The 24,083-nt window shown below is 42.6% G+C and overlaps 1 protein-coding gene across 1 annotated transcript in view; it reads left to right on the top strand.

Annotated features, from left to right (window-relative positions):
• The first annotated feature begins 567 nt into the window (after positions 1–567).
• The window catches only part of LOC311147460 (partitioning defective 6 homolog beta-like), a 37,221-nt gene continuing 13,705 nt past the window's right edge, over positions 568–24,083 (top strand). The window contains exons 1-2 of the mRNA XM_084184163.1: positions 568–884; positions 7,563–7,785. Coding sequence (XP_084040289.1) covers positions 822–884; positions 7,563–7,785 — 286 coding nt within the window. The 5' untranslated portion in view covers positions 568–821. The remainder of the gene's footprint in view (positions 885–7,562; positions 7,786–24,083) is intronic.

Raw genomic sequence — 24,083 nt, 5'->3', positions numbered from 1 at the left:
TCAGTTTTGGATGAGACTGACTTTATGACCAACATTTTCCTATTTGCACATTTTAGTACATTTTGACACTAGAATAAATGTTTCTGACTCATATAATCGATGCTCATATTGTATGTAAATTTGAAATAGCTGGATTGCATCTTTTGAGGACAATGGTCTGCGCTAACACCAGATGGCCACAAGATATCGCAATTTCATAAGATACGAACAGTAAGGAGTTTGGGAAAGGAGTGGAGCAAACACCTTGGCCAAGGTGAATTTGTGAATGTTTATCTTTGATTTACTTTATAGACAGAAATATAGCACCTGTAGTTCTTAGGGCTACTTTCTTTGTACTAAAAACACTTGACCATTTTAAAAGACACTTAGGACATGCAGAAAAACAGTTAGACAATATTATTTTATTATGTGGACAAGAGACAAACATTGATTTACTTTTTGGTTACGTCATATAAGCTAATACATTTTTACAGGTAAAAAGTGATCAAGATAAGTTTTACTTGATTCTTACAAGCGGGAACGCGCCTGTTGGGAACGAGCGCAGTTTCCTGGGTGCGTGAAAGCGTCACACAGGACGATGAAGTGGTTAGCTGGCGATGTGGCGAGTATGAGAAGATAAGTTACAGCAGGTTGGTTGGCAGCGGTTGTCGCATTCTCGGAGGAGGACAACGCAAACGAGGGAATTAAAGTGTCTTATGAGGACACACAGCTAACTGGAATACCTGTGTTGATGTCATTTGGGATATAGGGGAGTGCGAAACAGACGAGGGCAGCCCCGCGAGGGCAAGTGTGTGCTGCTGTGGCGGTCCTGCTAGCGAAAGATGAACAAGAACCACCGAGTGCCGAGCAACCGAACTCTGAGCGCCGTGGAGGTGAAGAGCAAGGTGCGTTGCTTGCAATATTAGCTAGCTAGTTGCCAGTACAAAACAGCTACTATGTAACTATTTTATGAGTTATTGAAGGCTCCTAGGTTACTACTTACAAATGATGGCTAAATTAGCCTGCTAAGTGGCTTGTCAGCAAGTTATGTTGTAATTCAATTGTCTCTTCTGCGCCAGTTAGCTGTACCAGTTTGCTTGCTAGCTAGTTGGCCAGCCAGTTATCTAGAGCCAGTTATCTAGCCAGCGAACGAACAAACAAGTGTAAAATGTGGATTGGTGTGAGGAAGGCATGTGTTGGTATCCAATGCATGGATCGATGTTTTACCACATTATTTGTACGAATTCTATTATTACGCCGCGGTCGGAACCCTGTCAAAAGCTTTGGAGATTAGGCAATGTTGTGACTGTACCCAGCCACCCACATAATGAGCGAATACTTGTCAGCGAACCACACATTGTTGTGGTTGAGTTTGGACAATATGTTACACAATTTTATATGATCTGATTGGGTGAATATTTATGGTTACAATAAAATAACTAAAATAGCCATACTTAACAAGCTTTAAAAGCATCTGAGATTGCATCGCCTACTGTCTGGTTGTTAATTAGGTTTGCTAATCGGTTATGAAGGTTGTTGGCCTAGAGCGCTGACAAGTCATTCTGCTGTTCATTGTCCCGTGCGCAGGTGCCAAAGGCACAGGTGATCTTGGTTCCTTCCGCATATGATTTCTAATAGTAAACATAAGTCATTGCGCAGTTTGGGTTCAATATTCCATACCTCTAAATAGCTACATTTTCCATTATTGTGATTATCCCCAAATTAATATTCAGTGTCACTATTGGAATGTCACTAATAATAATGCAGGGGTCCCTAAATCCATTCAAAACACTAACTTTTTCATCAATACATGTTATGAGATGTTGTCAAGGTTACAGACATTAGTCTCATGAAAAGGGTGACAATGGTACTGATCCCCAGTTTCCCAAGTGCAGATAAAGAAGAATACAATTTGTTTGTCATCTTCAGCCTGATTAGACAATGGGGTACTAATCAACCATACAAACCCAGTCCCCAGCACTGTGCAGCAGTAACCACAACACTGCTAGTCGCTGGGTGTACCATCGTAATGCAAAAAAGGGACGGGAGGATCCAACCCTTGTCTTTCGTTTCACTTTGGCAACAGGCATTACTCCAACCATGTCAAACAAAACATGTTTGTGGCAAACTGCCCTCTCTAATAGAGTACCACCAACAAGAGTTACTGCAACCAGTGACCACAGTGTGATTGACTTGGTAGATTTCAGATCAGTGCTTTTCCTATCGATGTGCCAGCGATCGAGATGGGTGTGTGAGTCCTTATCTCTGTAATTATAGGCTGCTATGACATACACAGGCACAAGCACACCCACATCTGCATATTGAACATTTTCACTGATGCACAGATTGTACTCATTTTCACACATACAAGCCAAGGACACATAATCAGTGTTTATACTAACTGAGTGACGCTCTGGACTACTAGACACTCAACCAATTGACTCACGACCACTATGTGGTAGAGTTTTATTTTATAAAATGTTGAATTTGGCCTTTACTATTATAACTGATTGAAACGCATTGAATAACACATTCATAAATGGCAAACAATAATAAATCATAAGGAATAAGGTTTTGAAGTGTCTATCCTATATCTAGGAGATAACAAAGCTCAGGAAATATTAGTTTTTTTGGACACATATTTAACCCTTTATTTTTGTTGGCACAAAACTACCTGCATACAGTGCATTCAGAAAGTATTCAGACCCCTTGACTTTTTCCACATTTTGTTACATTACAGCCTTATTCTAAAATTGATTTAAAAAAAAAAACAGGTTTTTAGAAATTTTAGCAAAAAATAAATAAATGGAAATATGACATTTACATAAATATTCAGACCCTTTACGCAGGACTTTGTTAAAGCACCTTTGGCAGCGATTACAGCCTTGAGTCTTCTTGGGTATGACGCTACAAGCTTGGCACACCTGTATTTGGGGAGTTTCTCCCATTCTTCTTTGCAGATCCTCTCAAGCTCTGTGAGGTTGGATGGGGAGCGTCGCTACACAGCTATTTTCAGGTCTCTCCAGAGATGTTTGATCGGGTTCAAGTCCAGGTTCTGGCTGGGCTACTCAAGGACATTCAGAAACTTGTCCCGAAGCCACTCCTGCGTTGTCTTGGCTGTGTGCTTAGGGTCGTTGTCCTGTTGGAAGGTGAACCTTCACCCCAGTCTGAGGTCCTGAGCGCTCTGGAGCAGGTTTTCATCAAGGATCTCTCTGTACTTTGCTCTGTTCATCTTTCCCTCGATCCTGATTAGTCTCCCAGTCCCTGCCACCGAAAAACATCCCCACATCATGATGCTGCCACCACCATGCTTCAACGTAGGGATGGTGCCAGGTTTTCTCCAGACGTGACGCTTGAATCTTGTTTCTCATGGTCTGTCATGTGCCTTTTACTGAGGAGTGGCTTCCGTCTGGCCGCTACCATAAAGGCCTGATTGGTGGAGTGCTGCAGAGATGGTTGTCCTTCTGGAATGTTCTCCCATCTCCAAAGAGGAACTCTAGAGCTCTGTCAGAATGACCATCGGGTTCTTGGTCACCTCCCTGACCAAGGCCCTTCTCCCCCGATGGCTCAGTTTTGCCGGGTGGCCAGCTCTAGGAAGAGTCTCTGTGGTTCCAAACTTCTTCCATTTAAGAATGATAGAGGCCACTGTGTTCTTGGGGACCTTCAATGCTGCAGACATTTTTGGGTACCCTTCCCCAGATCTGTGCCACGACACAATCCTGTCTCGGAGCTCTACGGACAATTCCTTCGACCTCATGGCTTGGTTTTTTTATAGACAGGTGTGTGTGCCTTTCCAAATCATGTCCAATCAATTGAATTTACCACAGGTGGACTCCAGTCAAGTTGTAGAAACATCTCAAGGATGATCAATGGAAACATGATGCACCTGAGCTCAATTTTGAGTCTCATAGCAAAGGGTCTGAATACTTATGTAAATAAGGTATTTCTGTTTTATTTTTTTATACAATTGCTACAATTTCTAAAAACCTGTTTTCTCTTTGTAATTATGGGGTATTGTGTGTAGTTTGAGGGAAAAAATTAATTTGAATCCATTTTAGAATAAGGCTGTAACGTGGAAAAAGGGAAGTGGTCTGAATACTTTCCGAAAGCACTGTACTTCCATTTGTTTGTATAAGTTACCTTCAGACGAGTCCTGTGACACTTGTGGGGGTCGTAGAGAGAACCACCGATTTTCGGGATGTCTCATGGTCTGACAAACACAGCTGTAGCTCGGCCACCTTCCACCGCAGATGCGAAAGGCCAACATAGGCGGATGCGGTGGATCGAGATGCAGCCATGCTTATTAAACTGACGGATTTTGATGGGGAGTCTTTTATGTTACTTATACTGAACAAAAATATAACCTCAACATGTAAAGTGTTGGTCTCATGTTTCCTTATGAATTCCAGAAAAGTTCCACAAATAGCTTTTTTCTCTCCAATTTTGTGCACAAATTTGTTTACATCCCTGTTAGTGAGCATTTCTCCTTTACCAAGAAAATCCATCCACCTGACAGGTGTGGCATAACAAGAAGCTAATTAAACCGCATGATCATTTCACAGGTGCACTCTAAAATGTGCAGTTTTGTCACAACACAAAATGCCACAGATGTCTCATGTTTTGAGGGAGTGTGCAATTGGCATGCTGACAGCAGGAATGTCCACCAGAGCTTTTGCCAGATAATTGAATGTTCATTTCTCTACCATAAGCCGCCTCCAACGTTGTTTTAGAGAATTTGGCAGTACGTCCAACCGGCCTCACATCCGCAGACCACATGTAACCACGCCAGCCCAGGACCTCCACATTCGGGCTTCTTCACCTGCGGGATCGTCTGAGACCAGCCACACAGACAGCTGATGAAACAGGTATTTTTGCACAAACTGTCAGAAACCGTCTCAGGGAAGCTCATCTGCGTGCTTGTCGTCTTCACCAGAGTCTTGACCTGACTGCAGTTTGTCGTCGTAAGGGAAAATGCTCACCTTCTATGGCAACTGGCACGCTGGAGATGTGTGCTCTTCACGGATGAATCCTGGTTTCAACTGTACCGGGCAGATGGCGTTGTGTTTGCTGATGTCAAAATTGTGAACAGAGTGCCCCATGGTGGCGGTGGGGTTATGGTATGGGCGGGCATAAGCTACAGTGAGGGGGGGGAAAAAGTATTTGATCCCCTGCTTATTTTGTACGTTTGCCCACTGACAAATAAATGATCAGTCTATAATTTTAATGGTAGGTTTTGAACAGTGAGAGACAGAATAACAACAACAAAATCCAGAAAAAATACACATTTCAAAAATGTTATAAATTGATTTGCATTTTAATGAGGGAAATAAGTATTTGACCCCTCTCAATCAGAAAGATTTCTGGCTCCCAGGTGTCTTTTATACAGGTAACGAGCTGAGATTAGGAGCACACTCTTAAAGGGAGTGCTCCTAATCTCAGCTTGTTACCTGTATAAAAGACACCTGTCCACAGAAGCAAGCAATCAATCAATCAGATTCCAAACTCTCCACTATGGCCAAGACTAAAGAGCTCTCCAAGGATGTCAGGGACAAGATTGTAGACCTACACAAGGCTGGAATGGGCTACAAGACCATCGCCAAGCAGCTTAGTGAGAAGGTGACAACAGTTGGTGCGATTATTCGCAAATGGAAGAAACACAAAAGACTGTCAATCTGCCTCGGCCTGGTGCTCCATGCAAGGTCTCACCTCGTGGAGTTGCAATGATCATGAGAACGGTGAGGAATCAGCCCAGAACTACACAGGAGGATCTTGTCAATGATCTCATGACAGCTGGGACCATAGTCACCAAGAAAACAATTGGTAACGCACTACGCCGTGAAGGACTGAAATCCTGCAGCACCTGCAAGGTCCCCCTGCTCAAGAAAGCACATATACATGCCCGTCTGAAGTTTGCCAATGAACATCTGAATGATTCAGAGGAGAACTGGGTGAAAGTGTTGTGGTCAGATGAGACCAAAATTGAGCTCTTTGGCATCAACTCAACTCGCCGTGTTTGGAGGAGGAGGAATGCTGCCTATGACCCCAAGAACACCATCCCCACCGTCAAACATGGAGGTGGAAACATTATGCTTTGGGGGTGTTTTTCTGCTAAGGGGACAGGACAACTTCACCGCATCAAAGGGACGATGGACGGGGCCATGTACCGTCAAATCTTGGGTGAGAACCTCCTTCCCTCAGCCAGGGCATTGAAAATGGGTCGTGGATGGGTATTCCAGCATGACAATGACCTAAACACACGGCCAAGGCAACAAAGGAGTGGCTCAAGAAGAAGCACATTAAGGTCCTGGAGTGGCCTAGCCAGTCTCCAGACCTTAATCCCTTAGAACATCTGTGGAGGGAGCTGAAGGTTTGAGTTGCCAAACATCAGCCTCGAAACCTTAATGACTTGGAGAAGATCTGCAAAGAGGAGTGGAACAAAATCCCTCCTGAGATGTGTGCAAACCTGGTGGCCAACTACAAGAAACGTCTGACCTCTGTGATTGCCAACAAGGGTTTTGCCACCAAGTACTAAGTCAGTACTAAGTTGCAGAGGGTCAAATACTTATTTCCCTCATTAAAATGCAAAACAATTCATAACATTTTTGACATGCATTTTTCTGGATTTTTGTTGTTGTTATTCTGTCTCTCACTGTTCAAATAAACCTACCATTAAAATTATAGACTGATCATGTCTTTGTCAGTGGACAAACGTACAAAATCAGCAGGGGATCATACTTTTTTCCCTCACTGTACGGACAACAAACACAATTGCGTTTTATCGATGGCAATTTGAATGCACAGAGATACTGTGATGAGATCCTGAGGCCCATTGTCTTGCTATTTAATCCATCACCTCACGTATCAGGATGATAATGCATGGCCCCATGTCACAAAGGATTTTTGCACAGTTCCTGGAAGCTGAAAATGTCCCGGTTCTTCCATGGCCTGCATACTCACCAGATATGTCACCCATTGAGCATGTGTGGGATGTTCTGGATCGACGTGTACGACATCGTGTTCCAGTTCCCGCCAATATCCAGCAACTTCGCACAGCCATTGAAGAGTGGGACAACGTTCCACAGGCCACAATCAACAGCCTGATCAACTCTATGTGAAGGAGATGTGTTGTGCTGCATGAGGCAAATGGTGGTCACACCAGATACTGACTGGTTTTCTCATCCATGCCCCTACATTTTTTTAAAGGTATCTGTGACCAACAGATGCATATCTGTATTCCTAGTCATCTGAAATCCATAGATTAGAGCCTCATTTATTTATTTCAATTGACAGATTTCCTTAGGAACTGTAACTCAGTAAAATCTTTGAAATTGTTACATGTTGCGTTATATTTTTGTTCAGTGTAGATTGACACACACAGCTGTGTCAATATACTCTTAAGGATTAAACACTCAATATACTTATTCCAACCACTGTGTAATGTTTTTCTGGTTTGTCAAAACTGTTTGCTGCTTAATTCTTTCTACAAACACCAAGATCATTATCCTTCCTCCTATCCAATCTTTAACTGCGGTCTGTCTGTCTGTCTCTGTCTGTGTGTCTTTGCGCATTCCTATGTGTCTCAGTTTGGGGCCGAATTCCGTCGGTTCTCCCTGGACCGGTCGAAGCCGGGTCGGTTCGACGAGTTCTATGGACTCCTGCAGCACGTGCACCGGATCCCCAACGTGGACCTGCTGGTGGGTTACGCCGACGTCCAAGGCGACCTGTTGCCAATCAACAACGATGACAACTACCACAAGGCCATCTCTGTGGCTAGCCCGCTGCTACGGCTCTTCCTGCAGAGGAAAGGTAAGAAAGGATCAAACAAATTTATTTTACATCCAAAAAGCAAGCAATGCAGAGGCAGAAGCACAGTGGCTACGAAACACTCCCTAGAAGGCAGGAACATAGGAAGAAACCTAGAAAGGAACCAGGCTCCGAGGGGTGGCCAGTCCTCTTCTGGCTGTACCGGGTAGAGAAGGATCGCACAGAGCCAGGGGGCAGGTCAGCATGGGGCAGAGGGAAGGATTATTTTTTCGAAGTTTATCTTTTTTTTTATTGTAACTTTTTACTGGTACTTCTTCTTCTATGGTGATTGTAGTGAATTGCTTACTTGCTTAGTCACACGGGTGTTCCTTGTTCGTGTGAGTTAGCTTGTTGTTTTTTTTGTTTTTTAAATCAGCTATCTAACAGTCACGTGAGATTCTATGTGTGTAATCCCACAGTCTTTCCTCCATCTCCTAAAACAATCTCTGTGGTTTCAAGCGAAGTGTCCTATTCCACCCTCTGTATGGCCATTGCCTTCTGCTATTTTAGTAGCCTATCCTCTCTTGAATGTTTAAAGGGATACTTTGAGATTTTGACAATTAAGCCCTTTTGTCTACTTACCCAGAGTCAGGTGAACTCATGGATACCATTTGTATGTCTCTCTGTGCAGTTTCTGGAGCCATTGATAACTAGAATTAGCGCAATGACTGGAAGTCTACCTGAGCTAGCATGCCAAAATCTCCCTTTTAGTATGACAAACATGTGTTCTGTAAATAGGTCTGTCAAGCCTGGGCGCATTGGACGCATTGGATTTGGGCAAAATATCATATCACAATATTTTTGACGGTATTTCGTTTTTTGTAAAATAACAGTTCTACATTTGCTTAATGAGTTGTGCATGACCCTAGGGTGGCAACACAAATTGTAAGTGATTTCAATGTCGGCTTTCTCCATTCTGATTTGTTTTATACTGTTCAATCAAACCAAAAGTTGGATCTCATTTGAGATCATTTCCACACTGCCACGTAGGGCTGCACGATATGGGCAAAAAAATCTAGGCCTTATTTTTTTACCAAATATTGCAAGTGCGATTTAGATCAAAACACTTGGGTGAACGGTTGGAATCATGGAAATAGAATGGAAATAGAATGAAGATTCTAAATCTATAGTTAGAATGTAATAGTAGGCACTGAATATGTTTGACATAACAACGAATGAAAAAGCCAGAGAGGCGTTCTAATACTAATAGGATCTCTATGGAGGCATTATTCTGACAGGGTAGGAACCAAAGTGTTGGTCAGTGTTTCCCAGGGGAGTGGGACCCTATAATCTTTGGCTACATTAAATGGTTAATGTCTAGATGGGATATTGCTTTTGTATAATTTGACATCAAAAGTAGATTTTCTTTTATTGCATTTTAGCTAACCCTAACCCTTTTCCTAAACTTAACCTAATTATTCTAACCTGGTTCTTAAGTTCTCATAAACCTGCTACAAAAAGTCAATTTTGACAAAGGCTGTACCTGTTCTAGATGACACCAATTAAATGTTTTCTCTTACTTCATGTAGCTAACACATTCATACTTAGCCTATTCCTCTCTGATTTATAAGATACTGTTGCACAAACAATATGCTGATTTAGGCCTACACCAGCACTGGTATCAGGCTGTATTAGCTAGCTACATTTGATCTGACTCAGTACATTTATTAACTAGCTAACTTGTGATTAGCATTAGCGGCTAACATTATTTATTTTAGCCACAACTTGCTAAGACAAACTAGCTGTTTGCAGACTGTAAAATACACAAACTAATAGTGTAAATATAGAACACTTGTGGATTTATATTAAGAAGCAAAGTGGAAAGCAGCATTGTTGTCATCAAATCAAGCTTTATTTATACAGCACATCTCATACATGTAATGCAAAGCAATGTGCTTTACATTAAAAAACTATGAAAATAAAAGCTGGAATATTTACTACACAACAAACATAAGATACACAAACTGAACAACTAAAAAGCACCCTAAGGAAAAGCAAAGCTAAAACTGTGTTTTTAAGATCTCTTTTAAATAAGTCTACAGTTTCAGCCCCCCTCAAGTTCTCTGGCAGGCTATTCCAGAGGCTGGTGGCATAATAACTAAAGGCTGCCTCTCCATGCCTCTTGGTCCTAGGCTTTGGGATAGTTAAAAGGCCAGTGCCAGAGGACCTGAGGGACTTACTGGGTACATAACTTAAAAGCATGTCTGACATGTATTGGGGTGCATAATCGTGGATTGATTTAAAAATCAATAGAAGAATCTTTAAATTTATTTCTACAACTCACAGGCAGCCGGTGCAGAGACCTTAAAACCGGTGTAATGTGTCCTCGCCGTCTGGCCTTGGTCAGTACCCGTGCTGCAGCATTCTGTATGTTTTGCAGTTGACCAATGGCTTTCTTGGGTAGAGAGCATTACAGTAGTCAAGCCTGCTTGTTATAAAAGCATGGATGAGTCTCATCAGCCTGAGAGAAAAACGGTCAAACCTTGGCAACGTTCCTCAGGTGGTAAAAAGCTATTTTGGTCACATTCCTAATGTGTGATTCAAAATTTAGTTCAGAATCTCTAAAATAACACCTAGGTTTTTGACCTAATGTTTTATCTTTATTGCCTGTGAATTAAAATGTGCAGCTAGATTCTCTCTGTGCTTTGCCTCCAACAATAAGTACATCGGTCTCGTCTTCATTTAGCTGGAGGAAGTTGTGAGCCATCCAAGTATTTAAATCACTAATAGTATAATAATTTCTGTGGCGCTAAAAGCCTCTGGTGACACAGAAATGTAAAGTTGGGGGTTATATATATATATATATATATATACACTGCTCAAAAAAATAAAGGGAACACTAAAATAACACGTCCTAGATCTGGATGAATGAAATAATCTTATTAAATACTTTTTTCTTTACATAGTTGAATGTGCTGACAACAAAATCACACAAAAAGTATCAATGGAAATCAAATTTATCAACCCATGGAGGTCTGGATTTGGAGTCACCCTCAAAATTAAAGTGGAAAACCACACTACAGGCTGATCCAACTTTGATGTAATGTCCTTAACACAAGTCAAAATGAGGCTCAGTAGTGTGTGTGTGGCCTCCACGTGCCTGTATGACCTCCCTACAACGCCTGGGCATGCTCCTGATGAGGTGGGGGATGGTCTCCTGAGGGATCTCCTCCCAGACCTGGACTAAAGCATCCGCCAACTCCTGGACAGTCTGTGGTGCAACGTGGCATTGGTGGATGGAGCTAGACATGTCCCAGATGTGCTCAATTGGATTCAGGTCTGGGGAACGGGCGGGCCAGTCCATAGCATCAATGCCTTCCTCTTGCAGGAACTGCTGACACACTCCAGCCACATGAGGTCTAGCATGGTCTTGCATTAGGAGGAACCCAGGGCCAACCGCACCAGCATATGGTCTCACAAGGGGTCTGAGGATCTCATCTCGGTACCTAATGGCAGTCAGGCTACCTCTGGCGAGCACATGGAGGGCTGTGCGGCCCCCCAAAGAAATGCCACCCCACACCATGACTGACCCACCGCCAAACCGGTCATGCTGGAGGATGTTGCAGGCAGCAGAACGTTCTCCACGGTGTCTCCAGACTCTGTCACGTCTGTCACGTGCTCAGTGTGAACCTGCTTTCATCTGTGAAGAGCACAGGGCGCCAGTGGTGATTTGCCAATCTTGGTGTTCTCTGGCAAATGCCAAACGTCCTGCACGGTGTTGGGCTGTAAGCACAACCCCCACCTGTGGACGTCGGGCCCTCATACCACCCTCATGGAGTCTGTTTCTGACCGTTTGAGCAGACACATGCACATTTGTGGCCTGCTGGAGGTCATTTTGCAGGGCTCTGGCAGTGCTCCTCCTGCTCCTCCTTGCACAAAGGTGGAGGTAGCGGTCCTGCTGCTGGGTTGTTGCCCTCCTACGGCCTCCTCCACGTCTCCTGATGTACTGGCCTGTCTCCTGGTAGCGCCTCCATGCTCTGGACACTACGCTGACAGACACAGCAAACCTTCTTGCCACAGCTCGCATTGATATGCCATCCTGGATGAGCTGCACTACCTGAGCCACTTGTGTGGGTTGTAGACTCCGTCTCATGCTACCACTAGAGTGAAACCACCGCCAGCATTCAAAAGTGACCAAAACATCAGCCAGGAAGCATAGGAACTGAGAAGTGGTCTGTGGTCACCACATGCAAAACCAGTCCTTTATTGGGGGTGTCTTGCTAATTGCCTATAATTTCCACCTGTTGTCTATTCCATTTGCACAACAGCATGTGAAATGTATTGTCAATCAGTGTTGCTTCCTAAGTGGTCAGTTTGATTTCACAGAAGTGTGATTGACTTGGAGTTACATTGTGTTGTTTAAGTGTTCCCTTTATTTTTTTGAGCAGTGTATATATATATACATACATACATACATACATACATACAGTGGGGGAAAAAAGTATTTAGTCAGCCACCAATTGTGCAAGTTCTCCCACTTAAAAAGATGAGAGAGGCCTGTAATTTTCATCATAGGTACACGTCAACTATGACAGACAAAATGAGAAATTTTTTTCCAGAAAATCACATTGTAGGATTTTTAATGAATTTATTGGCAAATGATGGTGGAAAATAAGTATTTGGTCAATAACAAAAGTTTCTCAATACTTTGTTATATACCCTTTGTTGGCAATGACACAGGTCAAACGTTTTCTGTAAGTCTTCACAAGGTTTTCACACACTGTTGCTTGTATTTTGGCCCATTCCTCCATGCAGATCTCCTCTAGAGCAGTGATGTTTTGGGGCTGTCGCTGGGCAACACAGACTTTCAACTCCCTCCAAAGATTTTCTATGGGGTTGAGATCTGGAGACTGGCTAGGCCACTCCAGGACCTTGAAATGCTTCTTACGAAGCCACTCCTTCGTTGCCCAGGCGGTGTGTTTGGGATCATTGTCATGCTGAAAGACCCAGCCACGTTTCATCTTCAATGCCCTTGCTGATGGAAGGAGGTTTTCACTCAAAATCTCACGATACATGGCCCCATTCATTTTTTCCTTTACACGGATCAGTCGTCCTGGTCCCTTTGCAGAAAAACAGCCCAAAAGCATGATGTTTCCACCCCCATGCTTCACAGTATGTATGGTGTTCTTTGGATGCAACTCAGCATTCTTTGTCCTCCAAACATGACGAGTTGAGTTTTTACCAAAAAGTTATATTTTGGTTTCATCTGACCATATGACATTCTCCCAATCCTCTTCTGGATCATCCAAATGCACTTCAGACGGGCCTGGACATGTACTGGCTTAAGCAGGGGGACACGTCTCGCACTGCAGGATTTGAGTCCCTGGCGGCGTAGTGTGTTACTGATGGTAGGCTTTGTTACTTTGGTCCCAGCTCTCTGCAGGTCATTCACTAGGTCCCCCCGTGTGGTTCTGGGATTTTTGCTCACCGTTCTTGTGATCATTTTGACCCCACGGGGTGAGATCTTGCGTGGAGCCCCAGATTGAGGGAGATTATCAGTGGTCTTGTATGTCTTCCATTTCCTAATAATTGCTCCCACAGTTGATTTCTTCAAACCAAGCTGCTTACCTATTGCAGATTCAGTCTTCCCAGCCTGGTGCAAGTCTACAATTTTGTTTCTGGTGTCCTTTGACAGCTCTTTGGTCTTGGCCATTGTGGAGTTTGGAGTGTGACTGTTTGAGGTTGTGGACAGGTGTCTTTTATACTGATAACAAGTTCAAACAGGTGCCATTAATACAGGTAACGAGTGGAGGACAGAGGAGCCTCTTAAAGAAGAAGTTACAGGTCTGTGAGAGCCAGAATTCTTGCTTGTTTGTAGGTGACCAAATACTTATTTTCCACCATAATTTGCAAATAAATTCATTAAAAATCCTACAATGGGATTTTCTGGATTTTTTTTTCTCAATTTGTCTGTCATAGTTGACGTGTACCTATGATGAATATTACAGGCCTCTCTCATCTTTTTAAGTGGGAGAACTTGCACAATTGGTGGCTGACTAAATACTTTTTTCCCCCACTGTACATACACTAAACAGTACCGGACCCAAAGTCGAACGTTGTGGAACACCACATGTGATACGTATTTTCTCTGAGTTATGTTCACCAAGGTTGATAAACTCTCAACCTGTTAAATAGGTCCTAAACCAATTTAGAACTGTACCGGAGAGGCCAACCCACCTCTCCAGTCTGTCCAGAAGGACATCATGGTCAACAGTGTCGAATGCAGCACTTAAATCTAAGAGTCCAAGGACAGAGAGCTGTTTGGCATCTGTGTTGGCTATAAGATCATTTACCACTAACTAAGGCTGTGGTGGGCACGAAAACCAGATGTGGAATTTTTCAAAAACACAGTTGGCACTTAAATCTTCTAGCTATTTGAACATTCATTTCTCCAGAATTTTGAATGGAAGGTTGTAGATTGTCTGAAAATTGCTAAGAGCTGAAGAATCTAAATTACTTTTCTTCAGAAGGGGTTTCACCATAACATGTTTTAGTGCAGTGGGGAAAGTACCTGAGAACAGAGAGTGATTAACAATAGCTTGCACTTCTTCAGATATGCAATTAAAAACTATTTTGAAGTAGGTGGAGGGGATAGGATCAAGAAGGCAGGTAGAAGGCTTAAGTTATGATATCACTTTCCTGAGCAGGTCTTTGTCTACCAGCGAAAATAAATCCATAGTGCCTTTGCGTGGTAGGCTAGGGCACATATCATCAATTTTCTCATCAGGTCTTGCTTCACTGAAACCCAGCCTAATGTTGGTTATCTCTGAAATATGCCGCAAACTCTTCACGTTTAGATGTGGAGGGAAGTTCATAGGTTTGCAGGGGTAGGATTTATCAGGCCATCAATGGTCGAGAAGAGCACTCAAATTATTCTGATTTAATATTGATCAAGTTAGGAAAAGGAGTCCGTCTGGCAATTCTAAACGATCTGAACGATCAGCAAATTATCTTGTGGTCGAGCCACTGAGGTATAATAAGAACTGGAGACTGTGTCCAAGATGTCCGACTGTTTAAGGTAATCTACTCACGTTCGCATACACCGATTCATGGACCGTCTATATCCGGGTTGCATCCGGTTTATACGGACCAACATAACATGCGCACTAGCACTCATTGCGCACAGGGAGCAGTGCGAGCAGCGACGACATCACGTCATCCAAAAACATGGCAGTTTTTTGGGGGGGAATAATTCAAAGGATGATTTGTGCGCAAAGGTGATGACTAAATTGTCTTGTTAGGAATTTTCTAATCTGACTTCTCTATGTGGCTGTGTATGGAAATGTTCTTTATTGGCCGGGTGTCAGTTAAACTGCAGTACCGAAGCAAAACTATAGGAGCAGTCAACCGTGCTTCTAGACCGGAACCCTGGCCCCTTGGGTCGAGCAACAACTGCACTCCTTGAGTGACTGGGTGGGCTTGGTGATTGGGAGACGACTCAAGTAGCAGAGTAAACTATAAAAACAGAGTGGCGTATCACATTTAACAAGCCTAAAAGATAAAGTAAAAACCCAAACCGGTACGTGCATCAATAACGGTATATACAGTAGTAAAATACGGTATACCTCCCAGCCCTAATTTAGCCTACTGTCTCACTATGGTACTATAGTATGGTACTATAGAATTCTGGACATTTTGATAATCGTTGAGCAATGAATTAGGCCTAGTTGTGTGTGTCTGTTTTTCACTGAGGGGATAATTGCTGTTTTTAGTATGGGTGTTGAACTCATCAGTCTTGTAGTCTTTTTGTCATAATTGAGTGTTCAGTGCAATCTGGTCAAACCAGAGAGACTGGAGCTCTGGGCGGTGAGTCTAAGCTGTCTCACTGTGCCATATGACCTATAGATGCTAAGCCTCTTTGTCAGGAGGGGATTACAGGGGTCACTGTGTCACGCTGTGTGGGCCCTGTGTTTCAATTACATGCTAGACACTAACATCTTTGGCTGCAGCCCCTCACCCCTCAACCACACACACACACTCTTAATCTTTGCCCACCGCCTTTACCCAACAGTATAGGAAGCAGTTCGTTCTGACTGCCTAGTAGTGCTGAGCGATTAGTGTTTTTTGAGGTAGTTTCAGTTAGGTTATTAAAAATATATATATTTGTTTTACATTTAAATGTGGATTGAATACTGTAAGAACACAGAATACAACAATTAATAAAAGCCCCATGATGGTAGTGACTGCCTGCATAATTTATTCCTTTACTTTAATAAAATATTCCAGTTGTATTTGTTTTATTTGACTTGGAATCATTGTTTTCATTGATTCCAAGTCATTATCTCATCTCTGTAGAGCTGCTGCCTATACTGTCTGACAAAATCACTATTTTAGTAGTTCTTCAAAGTAAATGAGGCATACTTTTATGACTGCTGAATACCAACTATCAATCACTTAGATCATGTATTTTCAGGGAGAGATGCCTCGCGAAGCAACTACTCTTCATCCCTCTCGATCACACATTCTTCTGTCTCTTCACTCCCTTTCCATGTCTGCTGCACACTAACCTAACATAGCAGGAGTAAAAGAAACCCACAGACCGGACAAGTAGGCGCGCAATGGATTATGGCCATTGTAGTTAATTACCACATGTTCTGCCTTTAAACTATGTAGAATATTGGCCTGTTGGAAACTAACTCTCTACTACATCGCACAGTTTGGGATTGATCTGATTAATCTCTAGAGGATCTGCGCAATGTGCGCATTGAGCTCACAGAAAAAAACGGAACGAAATGGAATTCAAATAATTTAACTACATTGGTCAATTTGTTGTTTAAAATGTTCAGTTAATACTCAGCACTACTGCATGGCCATAGGAAGTTGTCTGGATGTGGGTCCATGTATTGTCTTCTTTTACTAATGGTTTCCGGACTGCTAGGCTAAATGATGGCAGGGTTCTTAATAACAAATAACGATGGCTGTATCAGCGTTCTCTCTGTCTCTGGACTCAGTCTGTTAGGATGTAAAGAGCAGGTTGTGCTCTTTGGCTGCCTATCACTGTCTTTACTCCCCTCTGTTGCAGTCTGGGAATTCTCTCTAGGCTATACGTTTGTTTGACAAGAACTCATGGGGGTTGTAAAAGAGCTGTATGTGTTTAGCCAGAATGTTTTCCCTCCAGCCATGGCTGACCTTGTCACTGTGGAAGTAAACTAGACTTTTAAGCAAGTAGCAGACTTCTCTTTTAAAGCCAGATTTTAAGAATATAGTTGTTTTGATGAGCTGTGTGGCTGTTGAATATTGTACATGTTGATGGGGATTCTGTGGAATGTGTGTGGAGTTAATATGTTGGCAACACACATTAAATATGCAGCGGTATTCAAATAATCTGAATGAAAAATTGTTCTTTGTGTGTCTACACATGCCGTTTATGGGCTTCAGATGTGGGGAGATTGTGGGGGTTGTGAACGTTTTTGGACATGATATGTCTCTGTTGATGGTAATGTATGAAAGCATTCTTGGGCAGTGTTTGCTTGCCTCCTTTAGCCTGTGTGTGTTTGTGTGTGTGTGTGTGTGTGTGTGTGTGTGTGTGTGTGTGTGTCCAAATGATTGATTTCAGTATGTCAAGCTATTGATGATCGAAATTACCTAGTGATTCTCCTCTCTCACTCTTTCACTCACATGTTTTTACTATCATTGTGTGGACCAAAGATTGATTTCCATTCAAAATCCTATTTTCCCTAAACTTAATCCTAACCATAATTGTAACCCTTAACCTAACCCCTAAGCCTTTGTCCTTGTGGGAGACCTGGGAAATGTCCCCATGTTTTACTATCCTTTTGGGAATTTCTGGTACTTATGAGGATAGTAATACACACACTGAAAAAAAGACTCTTACTAGTGATGGGGGGGGGAAAACATCAGTACCTAAGTATCGTAATAATATTGTATTTTGAGGTCCCTGGCAAATCCCAGCCCTAAATCTTACACAATGTTTGGATGGCTGCAGTGCAACCAGTCCCATGCCTGTTTACCTGTTGCCATGGTAGCCTGAAGAGGCCTGTGAACCATTGTATTAATGGCCCTGGGTATTGTTTAGGGCTGGTGGGAGCTGCAAAGCCTGCTGGGGGAAATACCCACACACACACAGACAAACATTTACAGTTTGTATACTTTTTTTCTGTCATTTGTGATGTGTGAAGTTCAAGGGTTATGTTTATGAATGACACACTGTTTCTTTCCCCTGCACGACAAATTGGTTGGAGTTCATGTGGCCACTTGTGAAGCTGCTGCGTTTGTTCCCAGTGCAGTATGTTCTGACATAGGAGTCTAACTATTGTTTTATTTTTCTATTTACTGAATGAGACCAGCAGGAGAGCAGTGTGCCTTTTCTCGTACCTTCCCCATGTCATACAGGCACACTGTTTTTGCTGAGGTCAGTGTAAGTGTTTATTGTGGTCAGCCAGAGAAAGAGCGCTGTACTCCTCTGTTCTCATCACTTAAACACTATTTAGATAATGGGCTCTATTTTTGGCTGGCGCTAAGGCGGCGCAAGTGTCAAACGCACGTTAGTTTCTGATTTCGGCATGTAAAAACTGGCGCTCTGGCATTTTCCACCCTTTGCGTAAGGTTCTGCAATTGACCTGTCTAACATCAGCTCGCTTGTGCTGAGGTGGGAGGTGTGGAAATATTTGAGGTGTGTCCTTAAAAACGAGCGCAAAAGTGACAACTTTAATTCAGCACAAATCGGGAGATTTAGCAGGTATTAGTGGTAACGCTGTTGGTTATGGCATGGATTTTGACAGCGGAAGCGCAGCCTATCCAGTAGGAACGTGACAAATGGACAATGTTGCATAACGTTTAAACAGCAAAAAAAACAAAAAATAAAAAAAACATGTCAATTCACAATGCAGAATAAGGGTCCTATTATGTTTGTATGACTGCTAGGGCCGGGCAATGAAGTTATTTATTTATTTATATATATATATATATATATATATACCGCAGTCATATACCCTTGAAAGCGCCTCGACTGCGGCATGTTTGTTTGTCTGTAAGGGTACACTATTGCTTTTTAAATGCAGACACACAACCTTCTCTGGAGATAGTTTTGAAGCGCCACTGAACGGGCGTTTTTACTTGTCTGTGAATGAATGCCGCTTCTGAAGTGGGACTAACGTCCATCACTAGGCGACCAGAACTGTCAATCAAATAATATGGAGCTGCCTGTGCACAGCCTGACCTGCCTAGGTAGAAAGAAAACACATCTTCCGCTAGGAATCGACTCCTAAGATTCAGTATTTTTGGAATGGAGGAGACTGATTAGTTGCCATACTTCTGAGAACACAAACACTTGCATCTTTCATAGTGAACTAGCGAGGGACGGAGAGAGAGGGGAGGAGCACAGTATAGGCAGGTCTGCCACTAGGCAGATGAAGTCAGAACCATGCACTAGGCCTATCTGTCGGCAATCAAAAGCAGTATTTCGCAATGGAATGCTGTATTTCACAATTTCATGGCTTGCAATGTCTCAGCTTCAGTAAAGCAGTAACTTAACATTAAGGATCCCAATTGTGTTTAAACTTTCACACCTCTACAAACCAGCTGTGATGCACAGTGCCCATATACTCATGGAGCAAGAGAGATCTGCTTTTTGTTCCCATGAACCTTGTATTTAGAAACTTTATTTATTTATTTAGATTTATTTGTTGTTGTTGATTTAAAAACCAAGCATCGCCTTGGGGGGTCCTGGCCAATCCATTCGCAGGTTAGCAGAGTGGTCACTAGCTGGTACAGCCACAGTCATAAAATCTGATTTTAAACCTAACCTTAACCACGTTGCTAACCCTAATGCCTAACCCTAACTTTAAACCTTAAAATTAAGACTAAAAAGCTAATTTGTTTTCATGAATTTCTACAATATAGGCAATTTTGACTTTGTAGCTGGCCCAGCTAGCGGAAATCGCTCAGTTCTGCCTCAAGGACAAGCCTCATCCCAATAAACGTAAACTTGCAATGCAATCGCCAAGTACCTAAGACTGTCAAAAAAGGGTTTGGCTCATGAGACCGCTTTCAAATAAATCTTTAATCACCAAAACTTTTTTATATGATCAAGTTTGGGAGCAGCAAAACAGTGAGCTGACATCCCCTGTTTATCTATAGTACCAGTCAAATGTTTGGACACATCTACTCATTCAAGGGTTTTTCTTTATTTGTACTATTTTTTACATTGTAGAATAATAGTGAAGACATCAAAACTATGAAATAACACACATGGAATTATGCAGTAACCAAAAAAGTGTTAAAGAAATCAAAATATATTTTATATTTGAGATTCTTCAAAGTAGCCACCCTTTGCCTTGATGACAGCTTTGCACACTCTTGGCATTCTCTCAACCAGCTTGACCTTGGAATGCTTTTCCAACAGTCTTAAAGGAGTTCCGACATATGCTGAGCACTTGTTGGCTGCTTTTCCTTCTCTGCGGTCCGACTCATCCCAAACCATCTCAATTGGGTTGAGGTCAGGGGATTGTGGAGGCCAGGTCATCTGATGCAGCACTCCATCACTCTCCTTCTTGGTAAAATAGCCCTTACACAGCCTGGAGGTGTGTTGGGTCATTGTCCTGTTGAAAAACAAATGATAGTCCCACTAAACCCAAACCAGATGGGATGGCGTATCGCTGCAGAATGCTGTGGTAGCCATGCTGGTTAAGTGTGCCTTGAATTCTAAATAAATCACAGATGGTGTCACCAGCAAAGCACCCCCACACCATAACACCACCTCCTCCATGCTTTACGGTGGGAACTACACATGCAGAGATCATCTGTTCACCCACACCGCGTCTCACAAGACACAGCGGTTTGAACCAAAAATCTCAAATTTGGACTCCAGACCAACGGACACATTTCCACCAGTCTAATGTCCATTGCTCTTGTTTCTTGGCCCAAGCAGGTCTCTTCTTCTTATTGGTGTCCTTTAGTAGTGGTTTTCTTTGCAGCAATTCGACCATGAAGGCCTGATTCACACAGTCCCCTCTGAACAGTTTATGTTGAGATGTGTCTGTTACTTGAACTCTGAAGCATTTATTTGTGCTGCAATTTCTGAGGCTGGTAACTCTAATGAACTTATCCTCTGCAGCAGAGGTAACTCTGGGTCTTCCATTCCTGTGGCGGTCCACATGAGAGCCAGTTTCATCATAGTGCTTGATAGTTTCTTCAAGTGCAGTCACAAAAACCTTCAAGGTTCTTGAAATGTTCTGTATTGACTGACCTTCATGTCTTAAAGTAATGATGGACTTCATTTGTCTTTGCTTATTTGAGCTGTCTTTGCTTATTTGATCTTTTACCAAATAGGGTTATCTTCTGTATACCCCCTCTACCTTGTCACAACACAACTGATTGGCTCAAACGCATTAAGAAGGAAAGAAATTCCACAAATTAACTTTTTAGAAGCCACAGCTGTTAATTGAAATGCATTCCAGGTGAGTACCTCATGAAGCTGGTTGAGAGAATGCCAAGAGTGTGCAAAGCTGTCAAGGCAAATGGTGGCGATTTGAAGAATCTCAAATATAAAATATATTTTGATTTATTTAACACTTTTTTGGGTACTACATGATTCCATATGTGTTATTTCATAGTTTTGATGTCTTAACTATTGTTCTACAATGTAAAAATAAAGAAAAACCCCTTGTGTCCAAACTTTTGACTGGTAGTGTGTATGTACATTATTTTAGGCAGTTCCTGTTATTTTGGATGAGCGTAAAATCCCCTTCATGCAGGCTACATGCCCGTCATGGAACGAGAGATGAGATGACGCCGGTGACCCTGGTATTTAGAAACATTGAAGTTCTTTTCCAGCCTATCCATAAAATGTTTCTAAATGGTCTACTTGTGAGGCTTTTACATTATTCACAATACATGGGCCTACCTGCATACTCCATTTCGCTTGTAGCTTATCCATCCCCATTTCCAAAGAGCGCCTCTTGTACAGTTAACAAAGGTCCTCCCAAACGTATTCAAATTATTCAGTCCTATAATGCCATATCAATGTTGGATAGGGTATCTTTCTTATTGCGAACGTGCCTCACACACAGCCTACAATTAATTTTAAGGGGAGCCTAGTATTCTTTTATTTCTGTAGAAATGCAATGCGTAAAGGCGCGTATAGGCCTATACTCGTTGAAGCAATTACAACAATGTTGATTGCCAACACCAAACATAGTTAGCAAAAACTTGATGTATTGTACCGTTGCTATCATTTGTTATTATAGCCTATTCTATTTCATAAACGGACTAGGACGAGAATATTCTGTGCCCCCCAGCCGAATTAGAGGTGATGACAATGCAAAGACAGTCAATAACATACAAAACTTGAGACAACCGCATGCAGTATTAAGCCATGGAACATGTTGATTGGCCAGTGAATGGTCAAGCCCTCGTCCCACCTACAACGTATTTATTCATCAAAACCCAGCCCTTCCGCACCACCGCCAGCTTTTGCGGCCATAATTCCCGCTGTAAAAATATTTCTGAGACAGAGTGCATTCGGAAAGTATTCAGACCCCTTGACTTTTTCCACATGATATGTTACAGCCTTATTCTAAAATTTATTTAAAAAACAAAACATCTCAGCAATCTACGCACAATATCCCATAATGACAAAGCAAAAACTGGTTTTTAGAAAGTTTTGCCAATTTATTAAAAGTAAGAAACTGAAATATTACATTTACATAAGTATTCAGACCCTTTACTCACTACTTTGTTGAAGCACCTTTGGCAGTGATTACAGCCTGTATTTGGAGTTTCTCCCATTCTTCTCTGCAGACCCTCTCAAGCTCTGTCAGGTTGGATGGGGAGCGTTGCTGCAGAGCTATTTTCAGGTCTCTCCAGAGATGTTAGATCGGGTTCAAGTCCGGGCTCTGGCTGGGCTACTCAAGGACATTCAGAGGCTTGTCCTGAAACCACTCGTTGTCTTGGCTGTGTGCTTAGGGTCGTTGTTCTGTTGGAAGGTCCCCTGTAGCTCAGTTGGTAGAGCATGGCGCTTGCAACGCCAGGGTTGTGGGTTCGTTTCCCACGGGGGGCCAGTATGAAAATGTATGCACTCACTAACTGTAAGTCGCTCTGGATAAGAGCGTCTGCTAAATGACTAAAATGTAAAAATGTAAGGTGAACCTTCGCCCCAGGCTGAGATCCTTGAGCGCATCTTTCCCTAGATCCTGACTAGTCTCCCAGTCCCTGCCGCTGAACAACATCCCCACAGCATGATGCTGCCACCACCATGCTTCACCGTAGGGATGGTGCCAGGTTTCCTCCAGACGTGACACTTGACATTCAGGCCAACGAGTTCAATCTTGGTTTCATCAGACCAGATAATCTTGTTTCTCATGGTCTGAGTCCTTTAGGTGCCTTTTGACAAACTCCAAGCGAGCTGTCATGTGCCTTTTACTGAGGAGTGGCTTCCGTCTGGTCACTACCGTAAAGGCCTGATTGGTGGAGTGCTGCAGATATGGTTGTCCTTCTGGAAGGTTCTCCCATCTCCACAGAGGAACTCTGGAGCTCTGTCAGTGACCATCGGGTTCTTGATCACCTCCCTGACCAAGGCACTTCTCCCCCAATTGCTCAGTTTGGCCAGGCAACCAGCTCTAGGAAGAGTCTTGGTGGTTCCAAACTTCTTCCATTTAAGTATGATGGAGGCCACTGTGTTCTTGGGGACCTTCAATGCTGCAGACATTTTTGGGTACCCTTCCCAAGATCTGTACCTCGACACGATCCTGTCTCGGAGCTCTACGGACAATTCCTTCGACCTCATGGCTTGGTTTTTGCTCTGACATGCACTGTCAACTGTGGGACCTTTTTATATAGACTGGTGTTTGTGTGTGTGGCTTTCCAAATCATGTCCAATCAATTGAATTTACCACAGGTGGACTCCAATCAAGTTGTAGAAACATCTCGCTCAATTTTGAGTCTCATAGCAAAAGGTCTGAATACTTATGTAAATAAGGTATTTATTTATTTTATTTGTATAAATTTGCGCAAATTTCTAAAAACCTGTTTTCGCTTTGTCATTATGGGGTATTGTGTGTAGATTGAGTAAAAAATCTAATTTAATCCATTTTAGAATAAGGCTGTAACGTAACAAGATGTGGAGAAAGGGTCTGAATACTTTCCGAATGCACTGTAACTTGTAGTGTGACCTATAGCGCTATCATCAGCACTAAAATGTACCATTGCGTTAGGTTTGTTAAAATTGAGCACAGTGACCACAACAGTTTGAACCTCCTGGCCTCGTTGTGGTTACCTCCACCATCATCATTAATAAATGTAGACCTCTGTAGGGGACACCCCTCTCAAATACAGTAGGTAAA

Source organism: Coregonus lavaretus (assembly GCF_964263955.1).
Source record: "Coregonus lavaretus genome assembly, chromosome: 20".
Classification (NCBI taxonomy): domain Eukaryota; kingdom Metazoa; phylum Chordata; class Actinopteri; order Salmoniformes; family Salmonidae; genus Coregonus; species Coregonus lavaretus.
Note: the sequence above shows the minus strand (reverse complement) of the source record. Positions and strands in the feature narration are given on the sequence as shown.